The sequence below is a fragment of the Amia ocellicauda genome, chromosome 3 (assembly GCF_036373705.1).
Source record: "Amia ocellicauda isolate fAmiCal2 chromosome 3, fAmiCal2.hap1, whole genome shotgun sequence".
Classification (NCBI taxonomy): Eukaryota; Metazoa; Chordata; class Actinopteri; order Amiiformes; family Amiidae; genus Amia; species Amia ocellicauda.
In genome coordinates, this window is record NC_089852.1 from 46,479,833 (window position 1) to 46,501,681 (window position 21,849).

The 21,849-nt window shown below is 39.2% G+C and overlaps 2 protein-coding genes and 2 non-coding genes across 9 annotated transcripts; 2 read left to right on the plus strand and 2 right to left on the minus strand.

Annotated features, from left to right (window-relative positions):
- Nucleotides 1-239: 239 nt before the first annotated feature.
- On the plus strand, nucleotides 240-11,130 carry uspl1 (ubiquitin specific peptidase like 1). Of its 6 annotated transcripts, XM_066699708.1 has the most exons (10): nucleotides 240-416; nucleotides 737-807; nucleotides 1,596-1,752; nucleotides 3,565-3,687; nucleotides 4,362-5,013; nucleotides 5,828-5,938; nucleotides 6,019-6,148; nucleotides 6,548-6,673; nucleotides 7,693-7,853; nucleotides 8,200-11,130. In XM_066699708.1, exons 3-10 carry the CDS (start codon nucleotides 1,627-1,629, stop codon nucleotides 10,065-10,067), a joined length of 3,297 nt encoding a protein of 1,098 aa, XP_066555805.1. In that variant the 5' UTR covers nucleotides 240-416; nucleotides 737-807; nucleotides 1,596-1,626; the 3' UTR covers nucleotides 10,068-11,130. The 6 variants fall into 6 exon arrangements, with proteins under 6 accessions (XP_066555805.1, XP_066555803.1, XP_066555804.1 ...); XM_066699706.1 differs by having other exon boundaries at nucleotides 240-825; XM_066699707.1 differs by having other exon boundaries at nucleotides 240-807.
- Nucleotides 11,131-12,273: 1,143 nt separating this feature from the next.
- Nucleotides 12,274-12,346, minus strand: trnav-aac (transfer RNA valine (anticodon AAC)). The gene has a single exon. It is a non-coding gene; the product is annotated as a tRNA-Val (tRNA).
- Nucleotides 12,347-12,499: 153 nt separating this feature from the next.
- On the minus strand, nucleotides 12,500-12,571 carry trnae-uuc (transfer RNA glutamic acid (anticodon UUC)). The gene has a single exon. It is a non-coding gene; the product is annotated as a tRNA-Glu (tRNA).
- A 1,831-nt stretch (nucleotides 12,572-14,402) lies between these two features.
- Nucleotides 14,403-21,417, plus strand: alox5ap (arachidonate 5-lipoxygenase-activating protein). Its single transcript, XM_066699710.1, has 5 exons — nucleotides 14,403-14,526; nucleotides 14,987-15,086; nucleotides 18,846-18,916; nucleotides 19,397-19,478; nucleotides 21,138-21,417. Exons 1-5 carry the CDS (start codon nucleotides 14,457-14,459, stop codon nucleotides 21,298-21,300), a joined length of 486 nt encoding a protein of 161 aa, XP_066555807.1. The 5' UTR covers nucleotides 14,403-14,456; the 3' UTR covers nucleotides 21,301-21,417.
- Nucleotides 21,418-21,849: the final 432 nt, after the last annotated feature.

Below are 21,849 nucleotides of genomic sequence, written 5' to 3' on the forward strand. Positions count from 1 at the left end.
CCGTGCTGTAATACAGTTATAAACCTGACGGAGGCAAAATCTAGGTCGCATTCTTGAGGCGCAGATTTCCGCAGTTCTGCGTGGATCTGCGCTGCGTCACCAATGAGATCGGTGGGATTCTGCAGATCTGCGCAGATTTGCGGACATCTGCGCTACATGAACGCAAGAACGTCGCCTTTTCCGTGTCTTTCTCGGCCGGGGGAAGTTAATAGAGGTGGCACCGCCGGATATAGCAGTTAATAGAGGCAGCACCGCCGGATATGGGACGTCGGTAAAACGAAAAAGAGAAACGGCACATGGGGTATGCTGTAAAACATAATCGGCTTAAAGAAATTAGTGAATTGTCTCATAGAATCTGGTTTTTACGCAGATCTTTACATTAACATATGACGAAGGAATCCAGGCTGCATAAATGGGTAAGTATTGTTTGGATGGATTTCATTCCGGGAAAAACCTTTATGTGGATTTACCACACGCGTGATCTGAGGGTAGTTTCTTGAAGTGTGATACAGATCAAGTGCATATTCATGAAAAGATCAAAACCTGTATACATGTTGTTAAGCAGCATCAGTGTGACCTGTAATCCAGCCCAAATCTTTTTAGAGATGTCATTGTTCTACATTAAACTGTTCTACATGTTTCCCTCAAGTAATGGAGACTGCACTTTGTGCCTGACCGCTGCTGTGTCTTTGCTGGGGTGGTGGTATCCATAATTCATATTTTCTAATTGTGTTAGGGGTATTCCTTTCTTGGTTGCCTTGAAATGAATTGAGTCTCTTCCAGTGCTTGGCACAGTCAACTGACAATGTAAGTTCTAGACAAACAGTAAGTACAGCAAAGCCTTTAACACCAGTGTGATTCATTGGGTTTTGGCCAAAGGTAAAAATTGGTTTATTTTATTTAATGACGTATTTGTACAGAGAGAGCCTTTCTGCAGACTGTTTAACAACATAACTTTTCAAAGAACGTGTTCATATTAAGAACATGGACACTCAACTGGAAGCATACGTTTTTAATTTTTAATTTTGGTATAACTTTCACTTTGCACAAACCTACAGTGCAGCTGTTTTTGTAAAATGACTGTAATAATATTTTGTTTATTTTGTTGTTTGTTTCCACAAAGTTAGTGATGTCTACAGTTAAAACACATTTTAAAATGCTTATCATGACAACCCTAACCTCCAAAAGAAAAGGGGGGGGGGGATATTGGCCAAATCAGCATAAAATGTTCTCTCTTGATTTAATACAATTGTATTTCCTTTTCCTATTGAGTTAAAATAATGAGTGCCTAGGCCTCACACTAATTTGTGAAACATTTCCATAGTCAATCCACTCCTATAACCCAAGTAAGGGAATATACTGAAATACTACAAAACATTTCCATATAATGAACTAAGAGTTTTCAATACTGAAAAAGCATAGGTATAGGGAGAGAATGCAGGGGAAGAACAGAAAAGCACTCTGATTGCTAATACATCATGTAGGATTGATTAGCAAAGGAGAATGATATGACCTAATTGAAATATAATAGAGTATCGATTTAACATTGAGTGTCTGGATGTAAAAGTTGTCGTGATCTTTCTTTTGTCTTTTAGTGTGTGCGGAGGTGAGCCTGATTCCAGTGATATGGTAATATTTAACAAATGGCTGGAGAATGCAACGTTCAAGAGGAGCAGCAGTAATTTACCAATGAGTGGTGAAGGCACTGGTATAGGGGTATCCACCCCACCAATGGCGGGGTCTTTGGGAAAAGTCAGTTGAACTCATTCTCTTCCTTTTGTTTTCCTGTCAGTTGTGCAAAGCAGCTTCAAAAAGCAAAACAATTGGACATGACAATTGGATCCCCCTTCCTATAAATGGCTCTATTCAAAATTACTTATTCGCAAAATGTGAAAAACAAAATAAACACGGAAATCTTGAGTTTAAAAAGGCGAAAGACACTTCTGAAATACAAATGGTGTATTTGTACTGTGGCTGTTGCAGAGTGAACAGCTGTTGAAACTGGAAAAGCAAGTTAACTGAAATGCCAGGATCGAAATTCTCTTATTGGCCAAGTGAAAGTGTACTACCACATACATCTTGAAGATGGTTATTTTCTGAATACCTTCAGAGTATGGAGATTATAACAGATGTAGTAAATTTGTCATTAAAATGCTTTAACATACATTTTAAAAGCCATAGAATAGTACAAGTATCTTAAGTATTCTCCTGAATTCTAATGGACTTCATTTATACACTCACCTAAAGGATTATTAGGAACACCTGTTCAATTTCTCATTAATGCAATTATCTAACCAACCAATCACATGGCAGTTGCTTCAATGCATTTAGGGGTGTGGTCCTGGTCAAGACAATCTCCTGAACTCCAAACTGAATGTCTGAATGGGAAAGAAAGGTGATTTAAGCAATTTTGAGCGGGGCATGGTTGTTGGTGCCAGATGGGCCGGTCTGAGTATTTCACAATCTGCTCAGTTACTGGGATTTTCACGCACAACCATTTCTAGGGTTTACAAAGAATGGTGTGAAAAGGGAAAAACATCCAGTATGCGGCAGTCCTGTAGGCGAAAATGCCTTGTTGATGCTAGAGGTCAGAGGAGAATGGGCCGACTGATTCAAGCTGATAGAAGAGCAACTTTGACTGAAATAACCACTCGTTACAACCGAGGTATGCAGCAAAGCATTTGTGAAGCCACAACACGTACAACCTTGAGGCGGATGGGCTACAACAGCAGAAGACCCCACCGGGTACCACTCATCTCCACTACAAATAGGAAAAAGAGGCTACAATTTGCACAAGCTCGCCAAAATTGGACAGTTGAAGACTGGAAAAATGTTGCCTGGTAGATGGTAGAGTCAGAATTTGGCGTAAACAGAATGAGAACATGGATCCATCATGCCTTGTTACCACTGTGCAGGCTGGTGGTGGTGGTGGTGTAATGGTGTGGGGGATGTTTTCTTGGCACACTTTAGGCCCCTTAGTGCCAATTGGGCATCGTTTAAATGCCACGGCCTACCTGAGCATTGTTTCTGACCATGTCCATCCCTTTATGACCACCATGTACCCATCCTCTGATGGCTACTTCCAGCAGGATAATGCACCATGTCACAAAGGTCGAATCATTTCAAATTGGTTTCTTGAACATGACAATGAGTTCACTGTACTAAACTGGCCCCCACAGTCACCAGATCTCAACCCAATAGAGCATCTTTGGGATGTGGTGGAACGGGAGCTTCGTGCCCTGGATGTGCATCCCACAAACCTCCATCAACTGCAAGATGCTATCCTATCAATATGGGCCAACATTTCTAAAGAATGCTTTCAGCACCTTGTTGAATCAATGCCACGTAGAATTAAGGCAGTTCTGAAGGCGAAAGGGGGTCAAACACAGTATTAGTATGGTGTTCCTAATAATCCTTTAGGTGAGTGTATATGCTCCTGTGCATTTCAAAACTTGCTCCCTGAAACTCCTACATTTACAGAGTGTGTAATAATGACGATGGCGTGGGAGCCTTTTCCCTGACCATTGCCTATGCTTAATAATAAACTGAATGCTTTATTCCCAGTCTCAAGAGAGGTTTCCGCTGGACAAGAGCTGTCCAGTGTGCGCTGCCAAAGGTCAGACCCAGGCCCTGCGAGTCTACCGCATCAGCTTTCAGGAGTCTATCATCCTCTGTGGAAACCCACAGGTAATTCATGAATGGCCACTTTGTAGTTTAAACATTTTGTTTGTGTGTTTGGTGCCTTGCTTTATGTAAGTGTCTGCAAAGGATTGTTTTTCTGCAATTTATTCTGAAAAATATATCAATGCTGTTTTATAACTAAGGCGATTGCAGGTTGTTTTGCTGGTCCTGGTAGCTAAATAAATCAGCCTGACCTAGAACTGGTCTAGCTGATCTGTGCTCTGAAGCATGTCTGAAGTGAGAAGCAGATGGGAAGTAAACCAGACTTTTTTTTGTTTTTACATCTATATTTCTAGAATTGCGCTTTTAACACGGCGTCAAGACCAGTGCATTTTTAATGACGCCTATACAATCGAATATTGAATAGCAAGTAGAAAAAAACAACAACCTTAAACCTGAGAGTAATGTTAAACAATATCTATTCTTAAACTGTATAAAATCCATTCTGTCCTGTTAATGCATGATCAAAAACTCAAAATACTGAGGAAATGTAATGTAAAGTATGTGAGAAAAGAAAATCATCTTCTGTCATAAAAAAAAAAAAAAACCACATGGAAATTAACTTCTGTTTTTCTAAAACTGTGATATTTGTAATGTTTTTCAGCATGTTGATAAAGTTTAGCCTTTCGGCCCGTTTCTGATGAGCCACAGTAGTAATGGGTATTGTGTTTTTGTTTTAGTGCATATTTCCTTTGGGAAGCAAGCCACTTGCTGAAGTTCTCGTACCTGGCACCCCTGGAAAGGTTCTGCCTAAACGCAATTGGGCAAAGAGGAAAAGATTGTGTACCAGCCTTGAAAAAATCCAGGCAGAACTTCCGTCAAAGTGCCAGAGGACAGAAGATCCTGTCAGCAAGGAGGAGGACGTGTCTGCCGGTGGTGAGGTGCAAGAACCTCGTTCTGTGGATTTGAGCCATCAAGAAAGCTCTATGGTTACCTTAGTAACAGAGAGTGAAAACAAAGAGGAAACGACAGCCCCATCACAGCCAGAAGGAGTAGATGTGATTGAGGAATTGGCTCATACCACTGATCTCTGCAGCCTTGGTAAAGACACTGAAAGACCCTGCTCTGTGCAAAGTAACCTTGATGTCAAGTCCGGTGCACTACAGGAAGCAGACTCGGGACAGCTGGTTCCTGCTCCTCTCTGTCTCTTCTGGAAGAATCGGCATTCTCTTTGCTGGTTGGATTCACTCATGGTGGCTTTGGTACACTCCAGTGCTTTGAAGGAGGGTGTGAATACTTTACACACCGAGAACTCGCCAGTTAGAAAGCTATGGACGGAATACCATAAGGCGTGTGCACTTTTAAAGGGGGCACCGCAAACTGACAATCAAGGTAGGACTCTGTCACATTATTTGTTTGTTTTTTGGTTTGTCTTTTTAAACAGTAATTGTTGATATTGCAGTTTGGGTTATGCATATCCAGTAACATAGTTTAGCGTTTCACAAGCTACACTTGGCTATTGTTTGTAATGCAGAATTTAACTCTTGAGTTTTACTCTTGGGTTATGATCAAGTTGCCAGCTCCTCTGTACTGGGATGAAGCCTTGCTAACTAAGCTTTCTATGTTGTTGCTATCCCTAGTGACGTGTGATAGAGAAGAGATCTGCAGAATTATTTCAGTTTTTACAGAATTATCATATTATTAGAAGTCTTAGAATGACATTGTAGATACGTCTACCTTCATCCCACCTTACTTTCCTGCCAGTGATACATTTATTTGGCCAGGTTTCTGTGATGTTTATGTATCCTGTCTTAAGTCACAGCAAATAAGATTTCTAGAAAGACAAAGGGGAAAAAATATACTGTTTGCTCACAAGCTTAAGGGCAACATCTAATAGTTGCTACACTTGACATTTCACAATTTACTGTTCAGATTACCAGTTACAATGTCATTTTGTGTTTGAATCAAAGGAAAGATTTTTATGAGCAGCCTTAACGATTCCCTCAAAACAAATAGATAATTGTATTTGCCTATAAAGTGTAAAAGGTAAATATTATATTAAAGTTTATGGTAGGAGAATGTTATTTTTATTTATTTGTTTGAGTGTTGAATATCAAATGGCCTTCATGTTAAAAACTTTTAGACCCTTGCATTTATACTTACTTTTTCTGCCTTCCCCCCCCCCCCCACTGTCTCCACTACACAGAGGATGCGAATAAAATCCCTTCAGCAGTCTTTCTCCAAGCACAGACACTCCTGGACGACATCCGAATGTTTGTTTTCAACCTTCTGCAACCTATGCTGCGCTGCAAACTGGGTAAGCCGGAAAATAGTTAGAGCTGGAAGTCATAGCCGTTTGTACAACTGCCAGAGACCTGAGTTCTCGTGTCCCCATAGGAGCGAAGGAGAGCCCAGTGTTCGCGCTGCCCCTCTTATTGAAGCAGGACGAGCCGGCAGAGGAGCTGTTCAGACACTCCTTCCATTGGGAGTTTGAGTGCTCCTCCTGTGGGCACACCCTAAAGAACAGGTATGAGATGCAAATATTCCTTATCATATTCCTTTTATTTTTTACTTTTTCAACATGTCCCGTCTTCACAATTAGGCTGTTTGCATCCACAGAATATACTTGGGAACTGCATTTAAAACCTGTCACAGTCAGATACAATTCATTTGACCTGTTGACTCAAAAGCTGTAGCTTCTTGGATCGAGGTGCTCCTTTGTGGCCCCTGGATTTGGAAGATTGAAAATGAAAAGGCGTAAAAGCCATGATTTCTTTTTAAACGCTACAGTACCAGTCAAAATTAATTACGCAACATTTTTGGAAGAGGGCCCAGAATATGGCCTGGGGAAAAGCTAAAAGCGAGAGAAGAAATGTTTAACAAATGAAATATTAAAGGAATCCATTAACAAGTCTGCTTCTTACAGGTGTGAGAAGACTTTAACTACGTTCACGGATATTGTGCCAGAATGGCACCCCTTAAACGCTGTTCATCGATCCCAGTGCAATAAGTGCCAACAGAAACTTCAGCAGCGGAGGATGGTTTTGGAAAGGTGGGTAAAATAGTCACTCTCATGACAACATGCCATAGTTAATTTATTGCTTTTTGCTTTTCTACAAAACAAATGAACCAATCAACCAATCATCTTCACTTTCCTCCGCTATAGAATTTGAGTGAACAAATGAATGCCAAGCAGGAATCAGTATTTATTTTACTGATGCCCTTAAGTGGTTAGGGATTTATTTTGTTAAAATACATTTTTAATTTTACTTTAACTTTTTTTGTTGTAGTTTTTAAAAGAATCTCAGTCCCTTTGAGCTGGCATTTCACCCATGCATAGCATCCCTGAGATAAACAATATTGGTTTAAAATAGCCATGAGTGATGGCACCTAATGGATAGTATGGTTGATTGATCACCTGTTTTACAGTACACTCAAGCTCTTCGTGAGGAATTGAATTGCTTTACTCACTTTATTGTCACTGGGATAGAAACGAGTCTTAATTCTTGCATGCACTTATTGAATGCTGCTGGGAACTATGGCAACCAGTTGATCACTTGGCTATCTGTGAATCCTCCAGTGAACGCATGTGACCTCGAGTGAGCCGAGGGATACTTTTCTAGTATACCATCTTGCACCTCTTAATGTTCATACTGCTCCGAACCCACTGAATTCCCTTTCCCCCTGGAATTGATCAAAGATGAAGGCAGTTTGTTTTGGTTGGGTTTTCTGTTTCGGTGATTGCAGTTATAGGATGAATTACAGAAACTTCCCCCGCTCTATATTGTTGCAATGTTACTGACACAAATAGGTAGATAATGATTTCAGCTTAAATGTATCACAGACAACTAATTTATCAGTAATCTATACTGTCACATTGACACAATGTAAAACCTTTCAGTCCAGGACCAAAATAAATAAATAAAGCCTAATCGGCTAACTGTATACATAGTGACAGAGTAGGAAATGGCTGGACCTCACATTTTGTATTTACATTCTTCATCTTACTTGCGTATGTATTGTTGCTTATTTGTAATGGGACTTTCTTGTTGTTTATTTTGTGTTTTGCAGGTTACACCCCATTTTCATGCTGCATTTCGTTGAAGGGCTCCCACAGAACGATTTAAATGCTTATGCATTTGACTTCCAAGGGAAACACTACGCGGTTTGCACTGTGATCCAGTACGATGAAAGCCTGAAGCATTTCGCAACGTGGCTCCGTCAAGACGATGGTTAGTACTGGTTTCCGTTTACTGGTCCTTGTTTTTTCATTGGTCTCGGGAAACCTAGGTTTCGAATTGGGTATCATTTTAAATGTTTTTGCTTTATAGTCGTGAAGAGTTTGCATTTTGATTAACAGGACTGGGTTGCCTCAGGGTTGGCTAGCAGTGTTAACACTCCTGAAAATAGACCTAAGCAAGCTTGGAACCCACGTATAAATTGCTAGTCTAAGTGGGCTATTAGATGGGCAGCATGTTCTTCAAGTCTTTTTGCTTCAGAGTAATCACTCCAGAACTAGCAGGAGATAGTGACAATGGCAAAGCAAAGTAATTAAATTTTGATGCTTCTTTTGTACAGGGTCATGGCTGGAATGCGATGATTTAAAATATCCCCATTGCGCCGTTCACAAGCAGCTGGAAGTTCCTGCCCATGAAATCCACATTGTCTTCTGGGAAGCTCAGGAAAAGAGCACTGAGCCGGAGACTGACCTCTGTCTGAGAGAAGACTGCGTTGAGAGAGATGGATGCACTAAAACGGACCAGCAAAAAATCTCCCTGCTGGTTCCCGAGACGGATCTCTTCAATGTGACTTCAGATGTGAAGAGTGCTGATCTTTCAGCTGATTGCAGCTTTAATAATTCAATAGGAAGTGATGAGTTGTTGGACACCTTTGAGGGTCTGTCACACAATGATATCGTCACCCTGACCCTTGTTGAGATCAAGGTTGAAACAGAGGGGCAGGCGCTGGACAGATGCCAAATTCCTGACTCTTTGGAAGGCAGTGACCAAATTGAGCCACCTGAAGAAATCCTGCCCGCTCAGCCTTCTAGTGAAAACTGTCTTCTGGGAGCTAGTGGGAATGGATCTCTTTCTCCAGACATGAACCATGGAATTGAAATGCCTTCCGGTCTCGGCCGTCCTGAAGAACCTGCAAAAGTGTGTGTATCACAGCCAGGGATGTCAAAAGGGAGCGAAGCTGTTTTGCCTGGTCCCCTGAAGACTGGGAAGGAAAAAAGAGGTTCAGTTGACTATAAGAGAAGAGTCATGGCAGCCGTCAAGAGCCCTCCGCCACTGATGGTTAACAGTGCACTTTCTCCAGACACCACTTTACCTCCTTCACCGTCTTTGGCACTCAGTGGCAACATCACAGTTGCTGTTTCGTCCACTCAGAGTGCTTCTGTTCTGTCCTCGGCTGTGAGTGGAATCAAAACCAGGGCCTCTGGAGGCAGATGGGCAGCTAATTTGCTGAACAGGCACCCATCCTTACAAGCAAGCGCAGCCCACCTCAGGCATGCCTCCGGGGCGCCTTCTAGTCACTCTCCAGGGACCCTGAACAAGGAAAAGCAGGGTACCAAAACCCCCTTGGCACTTGCGGATGATGCGTCTTTCTTGGGCAAGGCAGCAGAAATGTTTGGGGGATTTATGTCAAAAGGCCGTGCAAGCACAGTTGTGGCATCTTCAAAGGGTAATTTAATCTCTCAAGGTATGGAATCAAAAACTCAAGATGTCTTCAAGGAGGAATGTGTAAAATCTCCTTCCCTGCAAGCTACGTTTTTATCCAAACCCGTTAATACAATAGGTGCCTTACACCCTACTTTAGGCGCTGCTACTCTGGGCCACGACACACCGCAAGAACCAAGCAAGACTTCAGCACTTAAAGGTTTGGATAAATCTGAGAAACTCCGTCATAAACTCTTGAAAAAGCTCAAGGCTAAAAAGGAGAAGCTTGCATCCCTCAACAACTTACTGAAATTAGAAGGGGGTGGGAAAGGAGATGTCTTCAGACTTCCGGAAAGCAGAGAATCCTCCAAATATTTAGACGTCAAGAATGTCTTGCCAACCCCGGACAGCACAGATACCGAGTCGCCCTACACCGTTAGCTCCAGCACTTCGTTTTGTAGCAGTCCCAGTTACGATGAATTCTTCGCTGACCTCTTATCTCCTGCTACAACCACGAGCTCGGCGTCCCCAGACAGCACCGGTTTGCTGGAGATGCTGGTAAACGGACAGGAGACAGGAGGACTTCCCAATGGAGCTGCCGTGGACCACAGTGGCTCTCAGGGCGGCACTGCTGTACAGCCTCAGGTTATCGGCTCGGTGACGATACAAGAAAACGGCTTGATTTCGGCAAAGGAAGATTTCTTCAGTGAGTTAATGTCTAGCTCAACACTTGCAGAGAGCACAGATTTTAACATGCTTGACCTTTCCACCTTTTCTTTTGATTAGTTGTTTTTTCCATTGTTGTGGAGTTAAAAAATGGCACTGTACAGAGTTTGCTTATTGAAAGTAATCATTACTTGAATGCTAAATTGGCTAGTGTGTGTGTGTGTATGACTTTTTTGTAATAAAACTGTTAAAAACAGTATATTTCTAGCTGATCAACTGCTAGTGTTTAGTAGTTGCTGTGTTTTACATAATATAAACTGCTTTAGAATTCCTGTTCCTTTTTTGCACATTTTTGAAACATAATGAAATTATTAACTTTTCAAATTACATGATCAATCACTCAAGTAACACTCGGCTCTCCAGATAATAAAGATAACTTAGGTTTCATATAATTCCCTCCTTCATTTAATCAATATGAATGATTGATGTATAAATGAGGAGCACCAAACCAACATCAAACTTTTGCAGAAAATGACTGCTCCGTATATGGATTTAAATAAGATACAGGGAAGGTGTGACTGCTTTTTGACCTGTTCAGAACAAACCAGTACATGTCGAGGGATAGAGAAAGTTAGTGAAAATATGCATTAAGAATGACTGAAGGTTTGCCACAATTTTTGTAGGGCAGGTGTGTCAGACATATACTGTAATCTCACAAATTATTCATAAGAAAATAGTGATTTTGGATGTCTGGTCCAGTTTTGTATTTCAACTCAAGGAAAGTTAACTACTTAAATGATACAGACATCTAAAGGTTAATTATATAGTTCAGAAAATGGCTAAAACAAGTCTCTTCTGGTGATAAGCAGGGGGTACTGTGCAGTCTGCTTTATTCAAATTAATTCTCCCTTGTAACTGTAATTCATATGGAGCCATTTTTTTCAACCAGCCTCTACTAACATCCACTACCAGGCCTTCAGCTCTCTCCAGTTGTAGCAGGGGGTTCAATTAATCAATTACTTCAAAAAGAGTGATTGCATGCCTCTGTAATGAGGTTCGTTTAGTTAAACTGTTTATTTTAAAACCTTGTTTTAAAGGTATGTTTTGCAGGAAATAGCTGCTGAAACCATATGTTCAACAAAGTTTACCTTTTTGTAATATGTAAATAAAACATTAATTGAAATCTTTGTGTGGACTGAAGTTTGTTTTATCTCTGATTATGTACATCTGAATATTTAGCAATGCATTTGAACTCTTCCACTGGATGCCCTACTGAAAGGAGAAAATAAGTATACCATAAAAGCAGCAATGATAAATATACAATCCTGGTTTTGGTGATTTTGTGTTTTTACCATCACCCCCAACGATGATGACATCACAGTGATGTAATAGTGTCTGGGGGTGATGGTAAAAACACAAAAACATCTAAACCAAAGATGGATTGACACAATCTTTGCCTTCACAGTGTATAGAGGTGCACACGTTTTGTCCTTTAAAACAGCTGTTGTGTGTCAAGCACTGATTGTTCTGTAGACAAAGGTGTCTGGGATTACAAATGTGCCAAAATAAACGACCATTGGAAAACAAAGTGCCACGGAAGGGCTGAAAGAATAGAAAGTCACCGGGGGAGAGGTATAATCTATAAATAAATACACAAATATGCTTGTTAAAAGTTATTTGCCAGGGTATGCACTGCACAAAGGGTTCAGCCCTGACTGAAATGGAAGGGTTCATTTAATTTCAGTGAATAGCGGACTCCCATTTATAATTTTCTGCAGTCATAGGTTTGTTTGAATGGTTTTGATCAAGTGCATGTGCATATGTTATATTGTGCAAGAAATGCACACAATGTAACATTAAATATCGAGGGAGAAATTCCTTTAGATGGGCGTGTTTCCGTTTTCTTTCGTTAACGTTAAGCTTGTTATAAATCAAAGTCATTTCAACAGTAGGCCTGTATGTTGTTGATGAGTATTTGATGCGGTATCGTGCATGACTCGCATAGATGTATTACAGTATAGTTGCACAGCCAGTCGAAAATAGAAACGTATACACACCCATTTAAAATGAAAGCGAGTTTCTAAAAATACTTGCAGCACATATTGGTATTTGACATGACGAGGCGCCATCCTGCGGACAAATCGCACCTTGCTTATATGTACTGGTTCAGCCTGTCGTACGATGATTGCATTTATTTATTCAAATCTTTATATAAATGCAAAAATGCAAAAATAAATATAGCATCATGTGATCATTATTGCTTGTATATTTTTTTTAATTGCGTGTTGATTCATTCTCAGTATCTAAAAGAGAAAAAAAAACCGGATGTTTCCGCCCGGTTTCGAACCGAGGACCTTTCGCGTGTTAGGCGAACGTGATAACCACTACACTACGGAAACTACCGTGCGGGCATTGGGCGGGTTACATTACATACGTATATATACATAAATAGATCAATAAATACATAAATACATACATATTATTCTTTGTATACTTATTATTACATGAAATAAAACATGTTATTGGTTATAATAATAAAAAAAAAAAACACCTTCCCATACCGGGAGTCGAACCCGGGCCGCCTGGGTGAAAACCAGGAATCCTAACCGCTAGACCATATGGGATGCGGCCAAAGTAATTCCTTATACGATGTCGCCCCTTTCTTGTGTGAGTTGTTATGCACTTAGGAAAATAACGTTTATAAGCAAATATCTCCGACATCTTTAAACAAATCTCATTAGGTTATTATATGGATCGACCTAAAATATTACAAAATGTAGTAAACACGTTCTTTGTAAAATCCGTTATTCGGATAAAACCTCTGATTCAATCCAATGTGCGTGGTCGTGGATTCAGTGGAGGCGTCGTTTGTGTAATTGCAAAAGGCGATGCATAACCTGTTCGCAACATTTCATGTATAAAGAAGCACTTAAACGAAGTACATACGATACATTCAAAAGCGGTGACAGATCAAGATAAGAAGCCTTTAATCGTGTAAGGGATGCTGTTGACAATAAGCTGCACAGGAAAGGAGCGCAGGCTGCTGTGCGCGACGCTGCACTGAGTCCCGGATTTGCAGTGACATCATTGCTTAACTTCCACATTTTTCATTCGCAGGTTTTACCACTTCACTTTTAATACTTATTACAGCACTTGCCAACCATAACAGCGCTCGTGTTAATAAATGAATTATTAACGCACACCTTTATCTAAGTTTACACAATAAGCATTTTAAAGCATCACACACGTGCAGTAATAGGATGACTCCAATGAGATCAATAAGAGAGCAAGTGCAGATGTAATACAGTTGAGTCCTAGCTGTGTGCTACAGGAAGGGGCAGAGGAGAAGCTGCAGTGAAACAGTACTAACAGTACATAAGTGCACAGCAGCATAAGGAAGCATAGCTACATTCACTCCAGAATGAGCTCCTGCAGTACACACTGTCTGGAAAGCTGTGTCCTGAGTAATCACTGGGAGTAGGTAGGGAGTCTCTGGTCCTGACCTCGGTGGGAAGGTCCTTCCAGCACTTAGGGGCTGGGGATGAAAAGGAGCGGTTCTGGAGGAAGGGCAGAGTGGGTACAGGGAGTCTTCCGGTTCAGGAGGACTGGAGAGCTCTGCAGGGAGTGTAAGGAGAGGTGAGGGTCTGTAGGTTGCTAGGTGCAGTCAGGGCCAGCCAACGGTAGGTGAGCGTCAACGTCTTGAGTCAACTGGATGCGAGCCGATGGTGAAGAGTCCGCTCAAGGGATTTAGAGAGGAGTGGTAAAGCAGAGGGCAAACAGACAGAGAGGAGTGAGGAGATGAAGGGTTAATGAGGAGCAGTTGCCTGGAGGAGCTGAGTGGGGAGGGGGTCAAAGGTGCATGTGGTGGGTTTGTGGCTATATATATATATATACATATGAATATTCACATAAGTATACATTATATGTACATTACTATATATTTGTATAGTTCTTTTTGTTATATAAAAATGGAACATAAAACATACATGTAACTTAAAAATAAAAAAATAAATTGGATCGGAGTTTTCCACCTTCAGTGTGAAGGGTTTATACAAGATTAATGTTGTTTGTGTGACACCATTTGTTTGTTTGTTTGCAAATCAGTAAAATAAAAATTACAGTATGTCATGTAAAACACTTCAGCCCCTGCATGTTATACAAGGTCAGTCTATTATGGCCAGATGTGTTTGTTTCGGTCCTATTCGATGTCTAGACTCTCTGTCTAGGTTCTAAATATATTTGATTGTATTCATATTTTCTCCCAAGATAATAGTCCATTTTGATTACCACCAGTAGTTAAACATGCACCATTTAAAGAAGATGAACAGAGGGGTGAGGGCAACCAGTGAAATAAATGTATTTACATTTGTGGTGGCAGGGGCTTGAACAGGAAGTGAATCAACATGGCGAAAGATAAAATCACTTCCTCTCTTTATATATTCGGTGATCTGCCAGGACAGACACAGAGAGGGAGACGCTTCACTAGTGCTGATCTGACCGATATCCATCATGGAGCTGGATGTCCTGGAGAACACGTTCCTGCTGGTCCTGGTGACACTACTGAGCGTACTGCAAAATGGTGAGAAGCCTCTTTCATTCTGAGCAGCTTTGGCAAACAGTTCTTATATATATATATTTTCATTTTTGCTTTAAAAGACTGGTAAATGTTGGCCATTGCAGATATAACTATCCTTAAGTCACTTTGAATCATGTTTCTGTTTTCTTTCTTGCTGAATATTGTTTGTGGAACACTCTATAGGAATTCTTGATTTGCCTCTATATCAGAAAATCGAACACAAATAAGTCCAACTGTTTTTACTGCTGGACCCTTTGCATGAAAGAAAACACTGTTAAATTGAATCAACTGAAGTGCAGATAATGAATCGTAGATGTGTGTATGTGTATGTGACTTTAGTGACAATTTCAAAATATCAGTCCAAGATAAGATAGATTTCAATTGCATATTTGAGAATTCAGGATAGTAGAATCAGTTCAAAATCAGTTCAAAAAAAGTTCACTAATTTTGCTCTCCCTTGCAGTCTTTTTTGCTCAGAAAGTGGAACAGGAATGCAAAACCCATAACGCAAGGAGCTTTCTTAGACCAGGAACGCCTGCTTTTGAACGTGTTTATTGCGCAAAGTAAGTTACAAACCCAGACGCCTGTAGAATATAACATTGGTGCATCGCTACAAGGCTTCTGTCTTCACTCAGTGCTCATGTGTGTGTTTTTTTTCATAGAAATCGAATAAGAAATTAAAACATAAATATTGAAGAAATAGGTATAATTTAAAAAAATCCCTAAAGAACCTGAGCTGCAGAATTTTTCACTCCAACCTATGCATCCACAGTCATGTATCCCACAAGACTCAATGTAATTCTATGATTCCATGTCATCAGCGAAAATAATTTGCTAGTTAATCTCCTATTTGTGGACTGTTGTTGTGCAAAGTCGGCTTCCTTATAAAAGTCATGCCAATATTAAAGTCATGTGAAAGGATACAGATTGTATTGGAAACACATACCTGAACCTTCAATCACCTTCAATGAAGTGCAGAGCTTAATGTATGTAATGGGTCTGCAAAGGTTCAGTGAGTAACAAACAAAACTGGTAAATTCCGGTATTGAGTGGTTTAGATCATGTATAAAAAAAGACGTAGCTGCAATGCAGATTACAATCACACATTTATAAAAGCAATATGGCATCTGATCTACTTATTGTAAAACCCAGCTAAGGTTAAATAAAGGCCAAGCATCACACATCTCATCTGTGGAACTTCTTTAGGATGACCCTATCATAGTATCTTTTAAATCTTTTTAAATCTTCAATCTTAAAATCTGACTAACATGTACTGTTTTCTTGTGTATTATTTTCCTCCATTAAAGATGCTCACATTTTAAGAGATGTTGGAAAACAGTGACCACACCGGGTATTACAATTGTTAAATATCAGTTTAGGTTGTTTGTAAATGTTTACTGGTTCATGAAAACCATTATGAAGTGTAATATAGGAGAGCAGAACACATCACCTATTGTACACTTTTGAGTGAAAGAGTAATACAGCATCTCTAACTAATATGAGATGGCTAATTATTAATGATGACTGTATTACACAAAAAGACAAGAGTGTGTTTCTGATGTCTGGCACCATAGAGCTCAGCACAGAAATTACGGAACATGGCTTTGCATATCGTGTTTTCATAGTATTTGCATTCACTCCTGCATGAATTGTGATGGTGAAAGTAGACAGTTCTTTTGTTGTTTTTCACTTTCAGTTAAGTGAGTGTTTCTCAGTTGAATTTTCTTCTATTTAATTTGATGTTTTGGGTTTATCGCAGCGGAAAGGCAGCTCCGTGTGGGGAACCTTGAATCAGACAACAGCAGCATGACAGCTGATAATCATCTGATACACTTTGATAAAAGATTTTTTTGTGGACACCTCCAGATAATTTTGAGCTTATTATTCAAAACTCATATGAAACAGACATGGTTAATTGAAGAATGAATTGTGATAGCATACTTCCTATTTTGTCTTTTTTTTACAGTTTATGATGGTGTGTCACAGTTTGATAATGGGTTTGTTTTTTAAACCACACTTTTGAACATGAAAAGCAGTTATATTCAAGGATATCCAATGATAACATCTGTTACTAGAATATGCAGGACTACATGTAAAGAATACTATGAAGAACAGTTTGATCCACACAGCATTGTCCCCTCTGCTCAGCAAAGAAGAGGCAAGGTCTGATTGTGTGGAGAGATCTTCCAAGATTTTGTGTGAACCATGACTACTAGCGTTTTATGTAATATTTTATAGAGCAGGGGTAGAATTTATCTTAACATTATGTCACAATTCAGGAAGTGTAACACAGTGGTTTAAACAGGATAGTGTTTAAAAGACCCGATGGCCTGCTCCCAGTCTTCACCTCAATCGCATAGGAAACCTCAAGTCGTAAACAGACCAAATAGACCAATTTGTGAAACTGTGCCATGGGTGGAACGGCTCCACGTTTATCAATGTTTAATTTCAAAGGTCCCTTCTAGAATGGTGGGTCTGTTAAATACATTGTGACCTGCTGGACTGTACCTTTTGTCCAAATACGTTTTGTGATATACAAATAGTTGCTTGTATTTTTGCTCAAAAGAGAAGTTTAGAAACCACATCCTCTTCATCACTACATTTTTTTATTTTGTCACCACTGTGACTTCTTCTTAGGACTGAAATCGGATGTCTGCAAACAAGAGAGCGAAAGGAAACTGACAGAATTGGATTTGTTAATTCCATTCTACTTGCAGTTACTTGCAATCACTGTTGACTGCTTTAGGGTGGTGTCTTGTTACATGTAAGACTAAGGTCAACTGAACTTAGAAGAGGATATAACGTCGGCCTAATTATAAATAGTTTTAAATGAAGTTGGTTACAATATCAAAATCAATCTTCTTTTATGCATGTATGTGTGTATGCTTGTATCTATCTATCTATCTATCTATCTATCTATCTATCTATCTATCTATGTCTGTCTATATGAATGTATGTATTTATCCTGTATTTTCATATGCTCCCTGTCAACAGAAATAAGGTATACATCATCATTAGAGTAGGAGAGTAATCCTAATATTAGTGGAACATTTAAACAGGAAGAGAATCCGTGGGCTTTAATAGTAAGTGCTCTCAATATACTTGGCTGAAGAGAAAGATGCTCTTATGTGTGACCTGAGTCAAGCACATCTATTCATTCACTGAGTGACTGGTATTCACCCTTGGATTGTCTCCATTTAATTATACAACAGGTAATGGATTCCATGCCACAGAAATTAGTTGCCCTAATTGACCCACTAAACTACGATTTTGATCATTTCAGTTACATTTGCCAAATAATACATAGAAATGATACAGTTCAAGTATAATATCCTTTCCTGCTCTGGTGTGATTACAGTACGCAGACAGGTGTAGATAATTCAAGTCTCAGGAAATCAAATTTAAACGAGATGGGGACTTAATAACTGTTCCATTTCTGAGACTGACATTCACTGCTTCCAAAATAACCACATTTAATATATCCGTACAGGAAGGCGAGGCAGACTGATTTCTCAAATGAGTGTGTGCCTATACTTCACAGGAAGTTGTGGAAGATACAATTTTAACTTACAGTGTGTGAAGACATCTGCGAACTTTGTTTATGTCCTAATCAACATATAGATTTTATTTTTTCTTTCAGATTATTAAATGCATTTTTAGAGAGATCACACTGTCTGGTTAATATTAAACAGATTAATTTTAATTCCATTCTATTCACCACACAGATGTATTGATCGATATTTTTTTTTAGTGATGTATAAAGATTGCTTACTTAACCGAAGGTTCTTCAGCAATGACTGTTGTGTACACTACTTACATTTTCAGATGAAACACAATGGTAACAGTGCTGAAGCACTAGATAATAGATAAGACTAAAAAGGGGGTTCTATATATTCTGTTTACCACCTTTTTTTAAATTGATGTAGTTTTAAGTATTGTTTCTGTTTACCATACAAAACGAGATGCATGAAACAAGATGCTATGAAAACAGGTTTCAAAGTTAATTACCGGCTTGACCTTATTGTCTCACAAGCCTGTTGCTGAGGCGTTATTGCACACTTATATGCGCTCAACTGTGATATCCTTCCCCATTGCTTCACCTGTAACCGAGAAGCGGTTTGGTGCTGGAAGGGATTGTTAGCTTGACAATTAATTCAAGCAAAAAATAGCAGCACGCTAAACTGGAAATTATAAATACAGGAGTGGAAAAGACACAGACTCTTTGACATCATCTAACCTTTATAAAATAATTCATATTTATCTGCCTTCTAAAATGATGATTAAGAAACATCCCTGTTGCTTCTGATTTTTCTTCTTTTTAGCCGCAACTGCGCAGATGCCTACCCAACATTCCTTGCAGTGTTTTGGTGTGCTGGACTGTGCTGCAGCCAAGGTACAATAAAAAAAAGGAGATTCATTTGTAATTATGCAGTTCTGTTTTGGAGCCTTTCGCCTATTAACTCAGAGGGAGATTTACCCTTCACACAAGCATGTGAGGCAGAAAAAAAGTGTATATTACCCATTGAAAACGGCATGCAATTGCTGCTCATCCAAGTAATTGTTTTGTGAGCACAGCATGTTGTTGATTTCAGATCTTTGCAGAAGATGTAACCTTTTCCTAAGCACATATAACCGCTGCAGTCTGGGAGCTGCTTGTAATCAGATTACTTGAGTGATAGAAACAAAGTGATGGCAAGTAAATAGGCAAAGAACTCCAGGTTTATTTGATTTCTTCAAGAAAATCTTTTTCTCCAGACATGAAACGTTTTCCAGCTTTCATTGCACGCCACAAAGAACCCATTTCATAGGCCTTGGGATCTAGCTAGTCTCTGAGCTTTTGTAATAACAACCCCTTTCTCTCAACATTTTTCAGCCCCTGCAGCCTTTGCTGGAATGATGTACTTGTTTGTCAGACAAAAATACTTTGTTGGATACATGGGGGAGACTTCTCAAAGGTATTTATGTAATATGATGTTAAAATATGTAAACCAGTTGTGACAGGAGATTTCTGAGTTGGTGTTACAAATGCTTCCTGCATCATTTAAAAAACAATAAACCAAAACATAGCCCTTATTCACACACTATACACTATATATAGTGTATTAGTAACACCGGCTCAGAAATCTCCTGTCACAATTGGTTTAGTGATGTGCAGTGTCCACAAATCTTTCATTCCGTTTGTACAAATAACAGATATATATATATATCTGTTGTTTGTACAAACGGAATGAAAGATTTGTGGATATATGGATGTTAATCAGCAAATGGTTTGGTGTAGTTCTCATGTGACTCTTATTTCCTGTTTCTATTGGTTTGAATCAGGTTCTTTACGTGCTACAGTCCTAACAGGAGGAAAAATAAAGACATTTGCAAAAAGAAATAGAAAAAAGCCCACCGAACATCTGTATCTGTATATATTCTGCAGAAATGAGCAATGCACATCACTGTGGTTTCCACTGATAATGCTTCAGAGGTTAACTGAAATGATAGCTAGGGTGTGGGCTTTTGGTTTAGCTAACTGGTACAACGTGAATGCATGACTGGAGCCAATGCCTGCCAAAAATGAGAATGGATAGGCTTAATTTAGTGTGCTACACTTGGCAGGTTTGCATGCTGGAGTACATTTATCTTTTTCGCATTGACGCTTATGCAGCTTGGAGTGCAACGTGCTGCCAATAACTGATTATAATGCTTGCCAGTTTGATAGTTCTGTCTGTTTATTAGAAAACCAGAGACAAATCCATTTGTGCGTACCATCACAGAGAATGCCCTGCATCAGTGATCTCCTCCACGCATGGGGGTGAATAATTATGACATGTTCCAAAGGACTGGCACAGAACAAGCTTTGGTATAAATGTACCAGAGTACCAGAACCTCTTACCCATCAAAGTGTAAAGTTGCGACTCCAGGAAACCTAATAATGTAAAAAAAAATTTACCCCCTTCCTAAAACGATCCCTTTCACTGAACCGCAATTCAAAACCACAGAAGGGGAGACGCTATTATGTTTGAGGGATGTTTTTGAAGTGATGGATTTATGCAGAAAAACTGTGCCTCACTGTTGGAGTCCCCTTAAAAAGAAAAAACGATGAATGCTATTGCTGTATTAAGGCTCAAAACTCAATTAGGATATGAAACTGACACTTGCAGACATAACTTAGAGCTGAAAATGTAGGATAGATGACTAAACAGACTAAATGAGACACACAAAATAATAGACAGACTACTACTTTTACATTTGAGGGCAACTACATTTTGTGGTACCATGTCTATATTATTCCAGAGGTAACTACCTTGCACTGCAAATTAATAGCTCATTAGAGCACAATTTAGATGAATAACAGAAAGGACGTATTATTAAACATGTTCCACCTGATATGTATACTATCCCTATGGGCATTCTGAACATTTATTTTTGATTTTGTATAATTTGATTGAAAAAATATATAGTTCTGAAATTGTATGTGATGGAAAATGCTTCTGAAATATTGCACCATATGCACATGAACAGAGTTCCTTAAGGAGCTATTAAACGGCAGTATGGCTGAATTATTATTATACCTTTTTGTTATGAAACACTGAATCTAAGGTGATTTTGTCCCTTTGTCTTGTCAGCACTCCAGGATATTTGTTTGGTAAACGCATCATCTCCTTCCTGTTTCTCATGTCGATGGTGGGGATCTTTAATTACTTCCTCATTGAATACTATGGGAGCGACTACAAGGATTACATTCAAACCATCACCAAGGCTGCGTCAGCTCTTCTCCTCATCCCATGAAGGCCCTACTTTTGATATGCTCTTGTTCAGCTTACTTTAGAAAACTGCTCAATTTACGTGGTCATGTTTGTTATTGAATAGAAGCATTGTGAAGCAATAAAGATTAACTTAAATGTTCTTTACTGTGAAAGAACATTTATTTCAGATCAAAAACTCTCTTTGACTACATGTAAGGAGTTACTCCATATCCCAGAGGTAAAAGTGCACAGGGCATTTATTAATCACAACATCAGCATGGATTGAGGGAATTATGTTTAAATATATATATATATATATATATATATATATATATATATATATATATTATTACTAATAATAATCATCATCATCATCAAAAAAATTGATATACTTTATTTATACTTGGAATAACAAGAGCCGAACAAACAAAAGTATGTGACATCACTGAAAGAGTGAAAATGTTAAAATGGCAATGGGCTGGCTATAGAATGCATCCCAGGAGATGAAAAAAGACAGAGAAGAAGACAGGAAATAGAGAAGAAATAAGAAGCTTTGCATCTTGGAAAAGAGAAACATTGAAACAATGGGGAG